Raw genomic sequence first — 19,273 nt, forward strand, 5'->3', positions numbered from 1 at the left:
TGACACTTTTCAAAATAAATTCATATTAGCCAATATTTCCGAACAAGTCAAGATAATACTTTAGTAATTTATCTTTCAATTTATTTCACAAGCACATGTTAGCGTTCAGCTTTTCAGCATTCCCACGCAATTTCTGCCGAAATTACACATTGTCTAGTTACGACTAATTTATATTTCGTAATGATACAATAATGATGTGTAGCACAAAGTCCGTCTTTGTTTGTGTGTTCGCTTTCTATGCTAATTGGGTAGCAAACCGAGTTCAAGCATTTACTTGTGATAATTAAGAAAAAGGCAAATTAGCCAATAAATCCCGTCAGTAATATCGTGCTATAATATGGACATTTTGCCACTAATTAGGCAGTAAGACCACAGACAAAAGCCTGTGAAAAAGCGCGAGGAGGCTAACAGGCCCATTGTTTCTTTCGCGCGGCTCACGCTGCCGCTAATTACGCTCAAATAGTCGCCGCAGTCCAGATTATCGCGGAAAGCCTCCTGACGGAGTCCGTTCGGCTCATATTTGGCGTTATTAGCGGCGATGATCACAGGCCACTCTTAAGTCAAGTGCGGCGAGCGCATCGTCGCTTCGACGTGCCCTTAATTGTTTTGTTTCACGCCATTAATCTTAAAACGTGACAAAGAAGAAAGCAGTTGCGCCGTGATGAATGGCGGGACGTTCCGATTCCCGCTTAGCAGCAATTAATTTCCTGATAGCCGCGCAAACTTTGCCGACTTTTAATGAGTTTGTGGGCAGGCCGCCCGCCTGGCTGTGAACGCTCCCCATCAAAGCCAGCCGGGGCCGACCTCGCCCCCCCCTTTACACTTTAAAATAACTCATTAGCATAAGTCGCCTCATGATAATGGCTCATTTAAATCATGTCACAAGAAGTGGAGCTGTTGGGTCCGTGTGCAGTCGCAGGTACACTCGCTTCTGCTGTTACCAATACACACCTCATACACACCTCGGCCCGACAGCTGGCAAGCATTTATAGTAACTTGATTTACATAAATAAAAAAGTTACTTAATTTGGTGAATTTTTGTGAAGCAACATGATCAAATTGTCATGTTTCGGTTCTGTGGGGGTTGGCTTTTTGTTTATGGGTGTTTTTTGTCTTGTGTTCCCGGTTTCTTCCCTCGCCTCGTTTTGTCTAACCACGCCCACCTGTGTGTGTCTTCCCTTCCCCAGGTGCGTCTCTTTAGTGTTGATGTATTTAATCGGTTGTGTTTGTCCAGTCGTTGTCACAGTCAAGTCGTCCTCTTCACAGCCAAGTCGTCCCCGACACAACCAAGTCGTCCACGTCACAGCCAAGTCGTCCTCGACACAGTCAAGTCGTCCTCGTCACAACCAAGTCGTCCTCGTCACAACCAAGTCGTCCACGTCACAGCCAAGCCGTCCTCGTCACAGCCAAGTCGTCCTCGTCACAATCAAGTCGTCCCCGACACAGCCAAGTCGTCCTCGTCACAACCAAGTCGTCCACGTCACAGTCAAGTCGTCCTCGTCACAGCCAAGTCGTCCTCGTCACAACCAAGTCGTCCACGTCACAGCCAAGTCGTCCACGACACAGCAAAGTCGTTCCCGTCACAGCTAAGTCATCCCCATCACAGCCAAGTCGTCCCCGCCACAGCTAAGCCGTCCCCGTCACAGCCAAGTCGTCTCCGTCACAGCCAAGTCGTCCCGGACACAGCCAAGTCGTCCTCGTCACAACCAAGTCGTCTTCGTCACAACCAAGTCGTCCACGTCACAGCCAAGTCGTCCTCATCACAGCCAAGTCGTCCTCGTCACAATCAAGTCGTCCCCGACACAGCCAAGTCATCCTCGTCGCAACCAAGTCGTCCACGTCACAGCCAAGTCGTCCTCGACACAGAAAAGTCGTTGCCGTCACAGCCAAGTCGTCCCCGCCACAGCCAAGTTGTCCCCGTCACAGCCAAGTCGTCCCCGTCACAGCCAAGTCGTACCCGTCGCAGCCAAGTCGTCCTCGACGCAGTCAAGTCGTCCTCGACACAGTCAAGTCATCCCCGTCACAGCCAAGTCGTCCCCATCACAGCCAAGTCGTCCATGTCACAGCGAACTCGTCCTCGGCACAGTCAAGTCGTCCTTGTCGCAGCCAAGTCGTCCCCATCACAACCAAGTAATCCTCGTCACAGCCAAGTCACACTTGTTCTAGTCATGGTGACCAGTCTACTCACGTCCTGTCCAGTCATGGCGACCAGTCCAGTCACGCCCTGTCATGGTTGTCTGCTCCCCTTTCTCCCTAGGGTTGATAAAAGTACCAGGCATTGCACTTGATTCCTATTTCCCTGCATTTGGGTCCACCATCCATCATCCACTCACGTTCCATCTTGACATAAATACTGATAATGATGGCTTGGACGGATGATGACCAGAATCAGAAACAATAAAGCATGTACTCCATGTATTACATTACAATTTACTACTATGAACTTTATAGCTCTCATTTACTAAATTGTCCGCCTAATTATAAAGTTGCCCAAAATCAAATCCAAATGGAATCTCACATGGTGGAGTTTGCGTTTTGCACTTACTGTCCATGGCCTGCAGGTACTCCATGTGCAGGGCGCCGGCGGCCCCCGCCCCGGCCGAGGTCGGGAGCAGGTCGGCCGCGTAGGGGCTGCGGTGGCCCGCCAGCAGGGCCATCTGGTGGTAGTACTCGGAGGGCGTCAGGCCAGCGTGGGGGGCTGCGGGGCGCAACACACATGCAGGAAGTTCCATTTGAAATTGCCGTGCAAAAATTGTCAAACGTCCAAGTTGGACTCAAATTGAAAACATTTCTATTAAAGCACTATTAAAGCACACATGATGCGCTCTTCACTTTTTTTTTTTCCAATACAGTTGAGAGCCCTCCCGTTATGATCCGGGTCAAAATTGACCCATCTGTTATGGTTGTTTCTCAGAAACAACAATAATATTCCTGGGTCAAAGGGCAATGGGCAACATGACCCTGTTTGATCTCTTGTACTCTGCTGCCAGCCGTTGCCCGTTTTTGTAATAACAACCATTGCTTCAAGCATTCTCTTCCGTTCGGAGGCTGCATCAAAGCCTTCTGTATGCTCTAGCATAAAAAAAAAAACATTTGAAAAAACGTATAAATACGCCTTTGGGAGCATGGCGATATTTCAAATAGAACGTATTTGTACGTTTATGGGAGCAAACGTCGCTTAAGGTGAAAAAAAAAAAACTTAGAACGATCACCCCAATATTTGGGATTTTGGGAACGTTAAGCCGGAAAACGCTCATTAAATCCAAAATATTGCGACCGCAATAAATATGTCCACATAAAATTGGGTGATAGTTTTGTGATGTTAAGCGTCATTAAGCGTTTTCGATTGTGCACGCTGGCACGTATTTCGCCGGCGTGTTGCATCTGCCGTGTGCAGATAGGCAACCGGCTCCCTTCAACGCTCGGCGCGGGAAAACAAAAGGCCTAACCCGCCGCCGCCGCACGCACGCACGCACGCACCAACCCTGGATATCCCGCCTTCGTTACGCCTTCCCATTCATTTTCCCAGCCGTTCCCCCCTCGTTACGGCGTGCCGTAAGTCCTCCAACCGTCAACCTAAAAATAAACATCTGGCGCTGGTGGCTTTTCCTTATGCAAATATTCCCCTGAAAGAGGGAAAGGAAAAGACGGCGGTTTTTGGATGCGAACGCGGAATGTGTTGAGAACCGCAAAGTTCAACCCCCCCCCCCCCCCCTTCCACTTTTAGCTCCAGAAAAGACGGAATGAGGAGATTTCCCGCGTGCGATTGGCTGAATGGCGCTATAAGGGAAGGGGGAAAAAAAAAAAGATGCTAAATTAATTTGATCTGGGTATTATATCCCCGGTGGAAGTGGGGAGTTTGTGGATTGTCTCCGCTGTTCCGCCCCAGCTTTGCATTTGCATTGAGCCGTAATGTGGCCCATTCAGGAGGACGCGTGCACACAAGACCAAGAAAGACAAGAAGGAGGAGAAGAAAAAGAGCTTTGCTGGGCTTTCTAAATCAGAAACGTTGGCATCGCAGTGCAATCCTGAGGGCATCTTGTGTGTGTGTGTGTGTGTGTGTGTGTGTGTGTGTGTGTGTGCGTGCGTGTGCGTGCCAAGTGTGTGTTAAGGTGGCACTTGATGTTCTTGGGCGCTTCCCTCCTCAGCGAGAACGGAGAAAGCGCAGGATCCCACCCACTTTTTTAAGGATGTCATTCATCAAGGCGCCTTTTTGCTGCCCAACTCGCTAACAACAGCAAAGCCCCTGATGAGTTAATTAACCCGAGCGCTGATGAAAGACCTAATTAGCATAAAGATCATGAGCATAGAGGGAGAAATAAAAGTCATAATCGTCACGAAGAGGTGCAGACGTGTCTCATGAACCTGAACGTGAACAAACATTTTTTTGTATCTATAAACAAGTTACCAATAACTAGAATATTGCCGCAATATCGTTGTCATGTCAAGATATTAACTCATTCAAACCCATATAAACATAAATATGTTTTTTAATATTTTATCCTTCACTCCCAAAAACGTATTTATACGTTGTTGTTGTTTTTTAATGCTAAAGCATACAGAAGGCTTTGATGCAGCTTCTGACATGAAGTGGTCACTTAAAGCAATGGTAGTTGAAAAAACGGCCAGCAGGTGGCAGCAGAGTGTAAGAGATCAAGCAGGGTCATGTTGCAAAAAGCTCTTTCCCTCACTGTTTTAAACAGATTTGTGAATAATGTTGAAACTTAGCTATATTCTAATGCTAATTGCTGCAAAACGGATACAAATATACTTTCTTTTTCCTGATGAAAGAAGAGGATCTAATCTTTCTTTTGGTACGTTACATGTTTTTATAGCAATACAACACAATATTCTGTGGAAAATCAGTCCAGTAAAACAGCCGTGAGAGAAGGGGGTTGCTTCAGTGAAAATGGCTGCCAGTCAATGAGTTAAAAGTAGCGTATCTGTTAAAAAGAAGAGGTTGTATTCCATTTGTGCAGTTCCAGCACCCCCTGGTGGTGAGTTGATTAGTGCAGTTTAATTTCAATTAGGCATGTTTTGGGAAACCGCATCGTAAGCAAGCGCCTCAATATGAAGTGTTATGAATGATTGTCGGTCGTAATTGAACAATATGTATAATTATGTTTGTTTTCGGTTACACCAGAAAATATTTTTCAACTTCTCCGTCACAAAACGTTACTTTTCACATGAAGTATGTTTATATATCTAAACTGAACAAAATAATTCAAAATACATTTATTCAAAATGTGAATCCAAATATGAAGTTTAGCCAATTTAATCATCAAAATCCTATTATAGAGTAAGTGTGTGAACTTGACCCCCCCCCCCCCCCCCAAGCAGAACAGTAAGTGACCCTGGCGGTCTTGGACACGACTCACAGATCAAATGGATTAGCCTCCTGTGCCCCCTCCCGCCCTCGCCGAACCCCCAACCACACATATCACATGACCCTCATCAGCCGGATCGCATCTGAGCGAAACCCCGGGTCCTAATAGAGACGGATCTGCTTGCCTCTCATCTAGCAGGAATTTGCCTTATTATCCCGGCAATCAGGTGCGTTCAAAGCTCACAAATCAATCGCAGCAGTTCCTCAACTCCACTATTATTATTATTATTATTTTTTGTATGTCCAATCAAATTGAACCTTTTGGCTCTCCCATGGCCACTGTTGACATTCTAAAAAATTCAAAACCAAACAAAAATGTGAAAAGAAAAAAGCGTTTGTTCTCACCGTCGGCGGGGCTGAGGCCTCTGGTGGCCGACAGCATGGAGAGGGAGGGGCTGGCGAGGGGCTGCAGGGAGCGCAGGTAGTCCACGTAGGGGTTGATGTACGGGTGCGAGGGGTGGAAGGGAGACTCGGCCCCCACCGAGGGGTTCCGCTGCGGCGAGATGCGGATGAGGGAGATGTCCGAGAAGGCCGGACTGCCCGCCAGCGACGGAGGCCTGTTGGGGGGGGGGGGGGGGGGGGCGAGCCCAAATCAGTCATCGCGATTCGATCAGCACAAACGGAACATGTTCATGTGAGGTGCAGGTATTATTTTTGTCTATTTGGAGTCATTATCCTCACATTGTACACTGTAGTATCTGTGATGTTGAATGTGTGTTCCTTCTACTCTCGAATTGTGGCTACAACTTATCAACGTATCAGAACGCGCCGAACTGGGCTTTAGGTAACCTGATGAATACACACACGCTCGCACGCACGCACGCACACACACACGCACATACACATACTCACCCACATACAAAAAAAAGGGTATATATATATATATATATATATATATATATATATGTGTGTATGTGTGTATATATATATATGTATATGTATTAAAAAAATAAAAAAATAAAAACATTTATTAATTTTTTTTTAATTGATTTGTTGGATTTAAAAAAAAAAAAAAGAAAAAACATTTATTAATTTTTTTTTAATTGATTTGTTGGATTTTTTAAAAAAAAAAAAAAAAAAAAAGGAGAGCAATGATGATGTCAAATCGAATGAACAATACTGAGCTCTCCTGTAAAAAAAAAAAAAAAGAACGCGCCGAACCACACTGTCCCTCAGTGGCCAAATTGAGTACAACATGAACCGCGCTCCCAATAAAGGCACACACAAGAAAAGAAAATCATTTAAATAAAATCGATTTTGGGATATTTAAAATGGATTCTGAATCGTGCTCAATGAGAATCGCGATTTTTTTGGACACACCCCTAATATCTGATGTAGTGAAATGTTGTATAATGAGGGATGATTATTCATAACCAACCATGAAAACGAAATTTGACACTACACACTACGAATTTTGAGTACCATTGATACAGAACGATCAACCCATCCAGATTTGATAACAACTTGTGACAAAGTCCAAAAAAATGAAAAGTTTGCTCTCTCGCAACATCCCGCCGACACGTTCCCGGGATCGACGCGAGCCGCTCGTCGCCGACCACCGTCGCGCGTCTTCAAATAGAGCGTGTGAACTGATTTTCTTCCTCTTTTTGATGTGCGCAATAAAAGTGGACAAAAGTTTCCCCGTGTAATTGGCTAGGAGGGGTCGGAAACTTCCTCATGATGGCCTTCATCACAAAGGCCGTCCCCCGAGGATGAGGAGAAATCCTCATATCAGCCGCACATTAGCAGGCCGAGAGATTAGAGCGAATTAGCCCCTCCGCAGCTCTTCCTGCTCCCGGCGGACCCCGAGCGCCGCGACCTGAGGCCCCGTGAGGCGGCCGAGCGAGGAGCCGGACCTGGCCGAAGGGTTTGTCTCGCCGTGACCGTGACCGGGGGTGGGGGGGGGGGGGGAAGAGGGGTTGGGGGTTTGACCAGAACGGCCCAATTACGACCTCCGCCCCGTCCCCCGATCCCCCCGTCGGCCCTCCGCGCCACAGCTAATGAAAGAGCTCAGGCCCGGGGCCAATAATGAGCCCGGCACACATTATTAAAGGTCGCGCGCACACACTTGGACACACGCTCACTGCTAACGGCGCCTTTCTTTAATTAGCCCAAAGGGTCTGCTGGGGAGCGTTCAAGGCTCTCACTGTGTTGGAGTGTGTGTGCGCGTGTGTGTGTGTGCGCGCGCGCGTGCGCGATGACACGTCTTGCACACACATCAACACTTTGGAACATAGGCTAGGCTGCAAAAAAAAAAAGACAAAAAGAAAAAAGATCCAGTGTGCTTTTGCGTCATTCCATTCCATTAGCTTAATGCTAACGCTAAATAGCATCGATGTTGCGGTACTATCAGCCCTTAGGCAACTGATTGAACACAAACGTGGAGCGAAACATGCAGACAGGCACAACAAGAGTACTCATATATTCTTGATCCTCTGTGAAGAATGACTAATATCAGTGCCGTACTAATAAACTGGGAGGGAATGAATGTTTGATTGTTTTTAATTTAATGTAATGATGTCATATGTATATAAAGTATAATATGATGGAGTGCAAATGGCAGTACCAAGTGAAGCCCACTCGATCCGGTGCTTGCCGTGTATGGCAATTGGCACCAGTTTTGTACCATACATTACTTGTTGCTATACAAATTGAGTTAGTCAGTGAGCAAAGTTTCTTAATTAAAAAATTAATTTAAAAATTAATTAAAGTAAATTTTAATTTTTATAATGTATTTATTTATACTTTGAAATTAATTAAAATTATTTTTTTAATTAAATTTTTAATTTTATTTAATTTTTTTAAGTCATGTAAAAACAAACAAACAAAAAAACGGCTACATTTTGGTGCACCCTAATCTTCCATATTGGAACACTTTTACTGCCACCTTCTGGACTGGAGTGGAACAGTATCAAGATTTATTTTTGGTATTTCTAAGGTTATCATCCGGCATTCGGACTTTAAATAAAAGATAATGGATCGGCTCCTTTCTCTGGATCTGCTAAGTCGAGCGATGACTCCTTGGTGGAGGTAACGATGCTGAGTTTGGCGAGAAACAACCACCAAAAAGGAGGATGTCGTGTACCTCGAGTGGTCCGATGCCGTGCATGAATCCAACGTGACATTGAATGCGTGTCACTTTTCCCACACCTTCACAAAGATTTACGCACCCCCCCGAAGCCCCCCGATGATGTCTAGCCGACGGCGTGCAAGGAAAGAGTTAGTAACGCACATGTGGAATCCATTTCCTTCCCCGCGGCTCAAAGCGGCGTCTTTTACGACGAGGCATGTTAACACGCGGGGCGGCCACAGGATGTTGTTTTATTCCCACTCCTGCTCGACTGTGCATGTGCCAGGGTATAAATATGCCATCGGGAGACGTTTGAAGCTTTCTTCTCTTTTTTTTTTTTGTCCACGCCGTCCGAGCGAGACTCGTCTTTTGTTTGGGCAAGCGAGGTCACGTCAACACGGACGTTTTTTGTTGCCGTGCGCTTGACGGCTTCATTTGGGCGCCCGCGGTATCATTGTGGCGGCGGCGGCGGCGGCGCTGGGGCAGACTTTGGACCCGTGTTGACACAGAGGTCTGCAACAACAGGAAGAGAACCACGCCGGAATACCTCTGCCGCGGAACGGCTACACCAAAAATACAAGCTTGATTTACAAGTTCCTCAAACTTACGAGTTGTCTGTCATGTTCCGAGCAGTTGATTGGTCGATTTTTTTTGGGGCTTTGTGTGACGAGCCAAAAATGGAGTTGCGAGCAGAAACGCCGATGCTCATCATTTAAGGTATTATAATGCATCAAGGCAATATATACTGTATATATATATATATATATATATTAGGGCTAGGTATCGATTCTAATTTCCTCAATCAATTCGATTTCAATTCACAAGGGTTCAGTTCGATTCGTTTAAAATTTTTCCCGATTTGATTTGATCCGCTTCAATTCAATCGACATTGATTCATTATAGAACATCGATTCTTACTTTAGATCAAGGGCATGATTAAAAACGCCACAAAAAATTCCAAATAAAATTTTGAGGAGGCCGTAAATGGTTAAATAACTCAATAATTGTAAATAAAGAATACAAAAAAATAACCTTTAAAATTCTATTTTCTTATGAATTTATGGGGGAAAAAAAGGAGATATTAACTCATTCACTGCCATTGACGGCTATAGACGTCAAATATTCATTTTAACTATTTCTATTAGTTTAATTTTTTTCCCCACTTTTGGTAACAAGAGTATGAAAACCTAGAGAGAGAAAATATTGTAGATTTAGAACAGATGTAAAATTTGTGATTAATCGTGAGTTAACTAGTGAAGTCATGCGAATAATTATGAATAAAAAATGTAACCGCCTGACGCCCCTAATTTTTAATAATCCTTTATTTTATTTTATTTTAAAAAAAATTAGAAAAGAAAAAAAGATTATTAAAGGTTAGGGGCATAAGGCGATTACATTTTTAAATTGTAATTAATTGCATGACTTCACTAGTTAATTCATGATTAATCACACATTTTATATCTGTTCTAAATGTACAACAAAAACAATTCTAAGTTTTCATTCTCTTGTTCACAAAAGTGGGAAAAAAAATTTAACTAATAGAAATAGTTAAATTAATTTATGGCAGTGAATGAGTTAAAATAATTGATTCGTGGTTTTATGAATCGATATCAGGCTCAAAAAGGAAAATCAATTCCATCGCAGTTTTCGGATTTTTTAAAACCCAGCCCCCACAAAAGACGATTCGATACGGTTTTTGATATGTGGGGTGCGAAACGGTTCAAAGACGGTTCGATTCGGTTCAATTCAGTGGGATTACAATTTGATTTTCAATATGGTGCGACTCCGTTTTACAGGGTATGTTATTAGATGATGCCATCACTGTAAAAAATAAAATAAATCCGCTACGTATCTTGATACGGAACGATCCGATTCGATTCAATTTGGTGCCAATTTCTGGTATATATTATTTTTTAACCCCAAAAATGAAAACATGAGGACAAACCTAAAATGAATGTAAAAATAATACCACCCCCCCCCAAAAAATATTAAAAAGCATATTGACAAAAATGTGCGAATGGTTTATTCAGGAGGTGAACAAAGCGGGGGCTCACTGTCATCTAAACGTCCTCCTGGGGTGGGAGGGGGTTGCCAGGCACGAGGCTAAATATGCGACCCCAATGGGTGAGGCGCACCCCGTCCCAAACATCAAAGGCTTTGGGTGGAAGAGGGCGGGTCAAGTTCTCTTTTCAATGTCCCGTCAAGTGATGGGACTCTTCTGGAGGCGGGACTTACGTTCCCATAAAATGTACAATCACAACAGCAATCTGATTGGATGCTTTTGGACCATTTTTTACTCGCTGTCTAATTGCAATCTTTAATAATGAGCAAATGTCGACATAAGGCGGAAGGAAGCGCGTGTGTATGATCCAGGAAAGGATCGTCGGGCCTTGGCGGAGGTCCGCGTTGGACGGATCTCCATTCTAGCTCTTAAGTTCCCATCGTCGGGCCCTTTTTTCCACGCTGCAATCAAAGCTCATTCCAATCAGCGAGATAAGAACAAAACAAATCTACTGAGGAAACATGAAAGAGAAATTACACAAAATGCCTGCTCCCCCCTCCCCCCCTCACTATCAAAGGAATCAGGGAACGGACCACTTTTTTGTTTTTTTCAGTCTGCTTTTTAGAAGCAGCGCATGGAAGGTTCCACTTTGATGACTTTCCAGTCTTGCCACTTCTGGCTTGACACTGCAGGGGGCGCCACAGCGAGTCACTCGCATGATTTGTTTGGCACATTTCCTGACACGTCCCAACCATTTCATATCCTGGCTTGGGAGTGAGCGTGGTTGCGTCTCTGGCAGGGAATCGAACCAGCACCATGAACCCGTATAAACTAACTAACTAGCTAACTAACTAACTAAATTCCAGTTGTGGTGGTTATTTAGAAAATATTTGCTGCTGAGTATTGTTGTATACTCTGCTTGTATGCGAAGTGAAGTGAAAGTAGCAATTGTTAGCATTACATGTTAAGTTAGCGTTAAGCTAGCAGTCTTTTGTTAAAACTTAAATGGTTTGATTGGACAAATTTGCTGAGGTATGGAACGATCATACACATTTTACTTGCAGGCTAAATGCTGCAAACGTAGCATATTTTCCCCAAATTAGCATTTAGCCTAAGCGCAATGTTCAAACATATTTGCGAATATGTATATTCAAATGTAGTTAAGTACGGTCAAATGTATTCGCAAATACATTCGAACATCCTGGCAAATATGTTCACACGTACTTGCAGGCTAAATGCTATAAACATAGCACAAGGGGCTAAAGCCAAAACTGTGGCAGGGTTCTTTCCCATAATTAGCATTTAGCCAAAGCTTCCAAATCCAGGTCCAGAAAACAAAAAACCCTGCCACAGTTTGGCTTAAAAGCTCCCTTGTGCTAACTCGCTAGCTCACTAGCAGGAAACCAAGCACGCGGAGAGCTAGCTCGGGAGCTCTCTAAGCTAGCATCAGGTTTTTACTTTCTGGGCCGGGATTTGCCACCCCGGAGTTCAAACGTATTCGCAGTGAAACATTTTTACCGAACATTGATAGATCCAAGCTTCCGTACTGAGGAATGCAAAAAGTGTGTTTAATGAGTTAAGAATGAGGGTCTCTTTTAGGGTTTGAAGGTTATAAATACAGTAACATCGATGCTAACTTCTGTTAGCAAATATATGTTAATTCAGCTAGTGGACTTTCGCTATTTCAACATTATTTAGCTTTTGGTGGAGCATTTTGGTACGAACTGTGCGAGCAAGAATGTAATACTTGGAAAAAGTGTTTAAATCTGTTTAAAGTATGCGGCAAGAGTAAAAGTACATGGAATTGTTTTTTGTTTTTTTTTATGTTTTTTCTACATCGCAGGAAGATCTGGAAGTTAACCCCCCTGGAGTTGACTGTACAACTTGACTTTCTGTCGGCAGTCTAGCAAGTAGCATTGTTGTTGTTGTGGTTCCAGGTGGGGGCAAGGTGAGAGTATAAGCGGCGATGGAATTAGCTGTCAGTGTTTTGACTTCCCGCGGCTCGCCCCGGGCTAGCGGGCCACTCCACAACAAAAACAGGAAGGAAGCGCATCCATCTTTTCCTTTCCCGCCGTCTGATGCTTCCGCGCAGGGGGCTCGCCCGGCGCCTGCAGCTAAAGACCCCCCCCCCCCCCTCCCAAACTCCAACCCCTGACCCCCACACACAAGCGGTGTGGATCCATGACTCAACCCCGCAACCCCTCCCCCTTTTCAATCCGCCGCATCACGCCGGGCGGGTTCGGGCCTGAAGCGGCCACAAACAATAGCGCGCGCCGTAAGACAGCGCAAACACGCCGCCGGAGACGCGTAATCCTTCAGATTGATCCGAGCTGCACGGGGCGGAGCGGGCGGCGGGAAAAGCAGCGAGGGAAAGTCGCAACAAAGGGGAAGCATCAGGTACGAGAATATGTTGGCTTTTGCAGCGTGAAATCCATCACCGGCTCTTAATGCGCACTTGCCGGCGTTCGTGCGGAAGGATGGAGAAGACGGACAAGCTCGGGCACGACTGAAGAAGCCGGCGGCCGGCCGGCCGGCCTACTTTGCGGCGGCCATTTCATCCATCTTGTTGGACTAATAAAACGTCAAGCGGCGCTCCCTTCATATTTCATCACCGCGTTCGGTCCGCAGACGCGTTCGGGATTACGCGTGCAACTGCTAAACGGCTGCGGGAAAATCCAATCATTTATGTTTTTTTAGAGAGTGATAGCATTTATTTAAAATATATTTACACTAGGGGGTTCAAAATCAGTGTGTTAATTTAAAGCTTCTTTAACGCGCAATTAAGGACCGCCCCTTACTTGGAAAGCTTGTACTGGCGTTCACGGCAAACTTTAGCAGCAATAAATGTAATAATAGCCGCGAATAGCCAAAATTTGCGTATAATTGAAGCTCAACAAAATGCATTTCAATACACGGAAAATGGAACAAAATCCCAACTGTATATGCTGACAAACTTTGAATTATTAACGATCCCTAAAGTGAACCAGATTGTGTTTGCCGTAATGTCTCATTTTGCTGAGCCGATCAATGACGTCATAGATCAATCCGTAAACAATGACTTTCCAACCGATCACCGATTTTGCAAAAAATGCTAAATATCTGCTGACTATGAAAAGCCAAATTAAAACAATTATGATGCATAGTTAGTAATATTTTAAACAATCCATACAAATATTTTTTTTTAAATTTAAATAAAAAAATAATAAATTAATAAAAACTTTTTTAAGCAGTTCTACACTTCTTTTTTTTTTTTAAATTCTTTCCCCAAAAATTGTCAAGGGTTTTTTTTTTTTGCCACAAAGCGATACAGCTATCAGGAGTAATGGACGTCACATCTGATAAGACGGACGGCTTTTATGCGCCGCAAAATTCATTTTGGCTGCTGTAAAAGGAGTGAAATTTGCCGCCGATAACGAACGGCGCTGCTCGGAGAGAGGACGGGAAAAAAAAAAAAAGAGCGGATTTACGACGGCCTTCCTCTGGCTCGCTCTCCTTCCTCGCTGGCAGTTAAGTGGCCCCCAGAGTGGACTCGTCGGGTCTGGATGCCTCGGATGAGACTAATGCAAAGTCCACATGCGTTGTGGGAGCGAGCGCTCGGCCCGTCACACGTGGGCAAAAATATATATTTTTTTGCTCCGAGGTTTTTTTTACAGCATGCAGGCTTAGAAGGAATTGAGAGTGCAATACCACTTTGTGCCACAACATGCCGGGCAGCACTGAGCTCTACTGGAAGATGAAGCGTAATTACAAGTAAAAGTTGTTCAAAAAGAGCAGAGGGGAATTTCTGCTAGAGAATTTTGTTGAATGTTACAATTGTATTCCTTCCTGCTCCTTGTGTGTGTTTAATTTTTTTTTTTTAAAGGCATAACAGGTACAATAACAGGGAGTATCTCAAATATCTCTAAAATAAAACCATACTAGCTTAAATTTCCCTCTTAAACTGAGCTGTTACCAATTCCCACATTAGCAAATTAGCATTGTTATCATTACAACATTATAAGAATTGTCCACATTGTCAGCAGTTTGTTCAATAGATAAAAGAGCCATGTTGCAGGAGGGAGGTAATAAAAAGGCAGCACAGGTGACACACACACACACACGCACGCACGCACGCACGCACACGCACACCTGCCCGTTATCTGGTCCCCTCAGACGCGCACCCTTTGTGCTCCACGGCAGAGCCGCAAATGGAGACCTCAAACGTGAATTGCTGGGGACAAATGACTGCTGTAAAGAAGCGCTAATCCGCTAACGTGCTACAAACAAGAGATGAATGTAGCCCCCCCCCACCCCCCCAACCCCCACCCCCGCCCCCGCCTCACCATCCCTCCCATTAACGTACCGAAATGATACTTGATGTCAGTCAGCATTTACAGATTAAGGATAGAATAGACACCGCAAGTAATTCCCGCAGTTAGCATGTGCCGCTGCCATCAGAAAATTGTGATTTTAGAGAGCGGAATCGATTCTGATTTTAGCAATTGTGCTTTTTTTCTTTGAACCACTGCTGTTTGTTTTTTTATGCAAGAGCATACAGAAGGCTTTGATGCAGCTTCTGACACGAAGAGGTCGCTTAAAGCAACGGTCGTTATTACAACAAACGTCCAGCAGGTGGCAGCAGAGTATAAGAGATCAGCCATGTTGCAGCAAACTCTTTTTGACCGCCTTTTCAACAGATTTGTGAATAATGATGAAACTTTGCTATATTCTAATGCTAATTGCTGCAAAACGGAAAAAGATACAAATATAAGTTTTTTTTCCTGATGAAAGAAGAGACTCTAATCTTTCTTTTGGTAGGTTCCATGTTTTTATAGCAATAGAACACAATATTCTGTGGGCCTTGCAAAATCAGTCCAAATCCAGTAAAACAGCCGGGAGCGAAGGGGGTTGCTTCGGTGAAAATGGCTGTGAGTGAATGAGTTATTGGATCGGGACTTGGGAACGGCAAAAAAAACCCTCACATTCTCTCTGATGAATAATTTAGACTTCATTGAAGCTAACATGCCTATTTTGGAAGGTGGCGGGAAAAGCCTACACAAGCACGGGGAGCGCAGCAGATTCAAACCCAGAACCTCAGACCTGCGAGGCGGCCCATGCTGACTTCTTCCTCACTTCACTCCCATTTGCAAATACAACAAAAACATCCCCGCGGAGTGCACAAAGCAGCCCATTTAGGGTGTTGGGGGGGGGGAAGCAGCAGATATAATAAAGCAGCTTGAATCTGCCCCATATATTTATCTCCATTCTGCGGAAATCCTGCATTTCCACACAGCGCCGCATAACTTTCTGTATTTTTTTTATTTATTTTTTTTCTCCCCTCCCGCTCGAAAATTGAAGAGGCTTTATGTCAAATGCGGCTCAAGCCGGCCTCTCCATATCAAACAAACGCGGCGCGAAAAATTACCGCGGCGACGATAAGGCTGCCAGATAGAGCTCGGCGAGCCGGCGAGGATGAAGAGGAGGAGGAGGAGGAGGAGGAGGAGGAGGAGGGGGAGGAGGACAGTGAAAGGAAGTGACTCTACTCAATTATACTGCAAAATTGGTATGACTGAATATTTTTCATTCAGGTGACTGATAGTATCAGCCGGCCTGCAATGCAGATAAATAAAGGGAGGCTTCTGTCAAGAATAAACACCATTAATCATGAAGAGAGCCACTGCGTGACCGCCTGTCCCCCCCCCCCACCCTATAAGCCCCCCCCCCCCCAACACAACACACACACACACACACACACCCTTCTTCAGCACGCGAGGAGTCGGAAAGTGGGGAGGAAGGCGAGGACGGACGAAAGGTGACCTGGGACAGTCAAGAGAAGAAGATGAAGAAGCGGAATGCGTCTGGGTGACAGCGCCCCCTATCTGGACAGAGATGATCTCGCCAGATGGGGGACACGCGCGCGCGCGTTTCATTCCGCATGTAATTTATCTAAGCCGCATTCAACGGCATCATTGGAATATTACGAAAAAGACGCTTGTGCCGCTATGCAGCCCACAAAAAAAAAAAAAGAAGAAGAAAAAAAGAAAGTTGTCATTTGGAAATGAAAATTGTCGTTTTATTTTACAAGAATAAAGTGCAAATATTATTCTCAGAGAATAAAATCATGATGTTATGCCGCGAAGCGCAAAAATCCGCAAAGAACTGGCGCTGTTCAAAAAAACATGAATAAATGTAAGGTAAAAAAATTAATAAAATATGTGCAAATAAGTGGTGATGGTTTATGTCCAAAAAATAAATAAATCAGCAAATAGGTGAATCCGCGAATGCAAAACAACAAATATGCGAAGGTCTACAGTAACGATGTCATCATTCAACAGAATGTAAAGAATGAAAGTGTTGTGATTTTATGCTTTAATTCAATGGCGATTGTGCTGCTCATTTTGGTGTGCATGCCACCAGGGGGCAGCGCAACACATGCATCAGTACAACATGCAGATTTCATGACGAGGCACAGAAGAAGACGCTCACAACTAAAATAATACAACTTAAGTTGCGGAATATTGGTTGTTTTTTCTTTCTTTTCCAATTTACAAGCTTTACCATTTCATTCTCAGAACATTTCAACTTTTTTTCCCCTCCTAACTTTTTGACTTTTTCTCCCCCAAAAAATGTTCAGTGTGGCCCTAATACTACTTAGCAGTTCTAAGTAACACAAACACATCATGCAGTTGTGTGGAAAAAAAAAAGTGCACACAACACTGCGCCACCTTAAATACAACCCAAAACACACAAATGTAAGCAGATACTTAAAAAAAACACACACACACACACACATTCTCTCTTCACAACAAAAACTAAACAAGGGCCCTTTGTCTTTCTATTGTTTTCCACCATGCATGTGTGTGTGTGTGTGTGTGTGTGTGTGTGTGTGCGCGCGCGTGTGCACACGCTCGGCCTCGTCCCATCTGGATGGGAGGCTGGGGTGGAGGGGGGGGGGCGGTGAGATAAGGCTGCACTCTTTATGCTAAGCGCCGCGCCGCTCCTCCATGCGCAGATTGGGCGCTCTGACAACAGTTTATGTAAATAACAAAACAGGGCGCACACCCTTGAAAAACACAAACACACACACACACACACACACGCGAGAGGATGTTGTGTGTGTAAGTTCGGAATAAAACTTGTGGCAAACATGCATTCTGGTGGAATGTAGATTTGATGCAAATTCAGAGCTTCTTGACAACACTCGGGCAGCAACAATATGGAGGTGTATTAGCATAGCTTAGCTTTAGCTGTTGTGATTCATTCAAAATGATATTGATGACACACCGGCTTACAAATACTTATGTGGTTCCAAATCACCTGCAGTGGCAAGAATAACAACAATTTTTTTTTTTTGGTTTAGCTTAGCTTAGCATGACAAGAATAACACCCCAAAAAAAAATTGTTTAGCTTAGCTTAGAATGGCAAGAATAAAAAAAAAATGGTTTAGCTTAGCTTAACATGGCAAGAATAACCCAAAAAATTTTGGGTTTAGCTTAGCTTAGCATGACAAGAATAACACCCCAAAAAAAATTGTTTAGCTTAGCTTAGAATTGCAAGAATAAAAAAAAAAATGGTTTAGCTTAGCTTAACACGGCAAGAATAACCCCAAAAATTTTGGGTTTAGCTTAGCTTAGCATGACAAGAATAACACCCCCAAAAAAATTGTTTAGCTTAGCTTAGAATGGCAAGAATAAAAAAAAAAAATGGTTTATCTTAGCTTAACATGGCAAGAATAACCCCAAAAATTTGGTGTTTAGCTTAGTTTAGCATGACAAGAATAACACCCCAAAAAAAATTGTTTAGCTTAGCTTAGAATGGCAAGAATAAAACAAAAAAAATGGTTTAGCTTAGCTTAACATGGCAAGAATAACAAAAAAATATTTGGGTTTAGCTTAGCTTAGCATGACAAGAATAACGCCCCCCAAAAAATTGTTTAGCTTAGCTTAGAATGGCAAGAATAAAATAAAAAAATGGTTTAGCTTAGCTTAACATGGCAAGAATAACCCAAAAAAAAATTGGGTTTAGCTTAGCTTAGCATGACAAGAACAACACCCCAAAAAAAGTGTTTAGCTTAGCTTAGAATGGCAAGAATAATAAAAAAAAATGGTTTAGCTTAGCTTAACATGGCAAGAATAACAAAAAAAATTTGGGGTTTAGCTTAGCTTAGCATGACAAGAATAACACCCCAAAAAAATTGTTTAGCTTAGCTTAGCATGGCAAGAATAACAAAAACAATGGTTTAGTTTAGCTTAGCATTGCAAGAATTAACATTTTTGTTTGTTTGTTTAGCTTAGCTTAGCATGGCAAAAATAACACCAAAATGAGTTTGTTTAGCTTAGCTTAGCATGGCGAGAATAACAACAAAAAAAATGGTTTATCTTAGCTTAGCATTGCAAGAATAACAACAAATAAACTTTGGTTTAGCTTAGCTTAGCATTAGCTGTAAGAAGCGTAAAAGTTAGTTACAAGTTACAACAAATTTGATTCGATTTATATTTCATTCCAGTTGATTTTTCTTGCTGCTTTGTTTTCCTTGCATGCGTTATCAACATGTGTGTTGATGCTAAGCTATCGGCCTCCATTTTGCATGCGTACATGTTTTGCGAAGTGCTCTAACTGCGAGTTGTGCGATTGAAATAAAACCTGACTTGCTTGCAACTGCAAGTAGAACCTTCTTGGTAAAAAGCCAAACAAAACAATAATTCTTTACTCTGCTTTAAATTCAGTCCAGTCTCTTTCTTGGCCTCCCCGTGCTTGTGCGTGCATGAAAACCTCCCGCAGCTGAACAAACACGCACTCCCGCATGAAATAAAAAAGCACACACGCTCACCATCCA

The 19,273-nt window shown here is 43.6% G+C and overlaps 1 protein-coding gene across 1 annotated transcript in view; it reads right to left on the bottom strand.

The window, feature by feature from the left end:
* Positions 1-19,273, bottom strand: part of gli3 (GLI family zinc finger 3) — a 112,275-nt gene that overhangs the window by 23,839 nt on the left and 69,163 nt on the right. Inside the window, exons 5-6 of the mRNA XM_077554800.1 lie at positions 5,732-5,943; positions 2,546-2,698 (exon numbers count right to left, since the gene is read on the bottom strand). Coding sequence (XP_077410926.1) covers positions 2,546-2,698; positions 5,732-5,943 — 365 coding nt within the window. The remainder of the gene's footprint in view (positions 1-2,545; positions 2,699-5,731; positions 5,944-19,273) is intronic.

Source organism: Vanacampus margaritifer, chromosome 20, assembly GCF_051991255.1.
Source record: "Vanacampus margaritifer isolate UIUO_Vmar chromosome 20, RoL_Vmar_1.0, whole genome shotgun sequence".
Lineage (NCBI taxonomy): Eukaryota > Metazoa > Chordata > Actinopteri > Syngnathiformes > Syngnathidae > Vanacampus > Vanacampus margaritifer.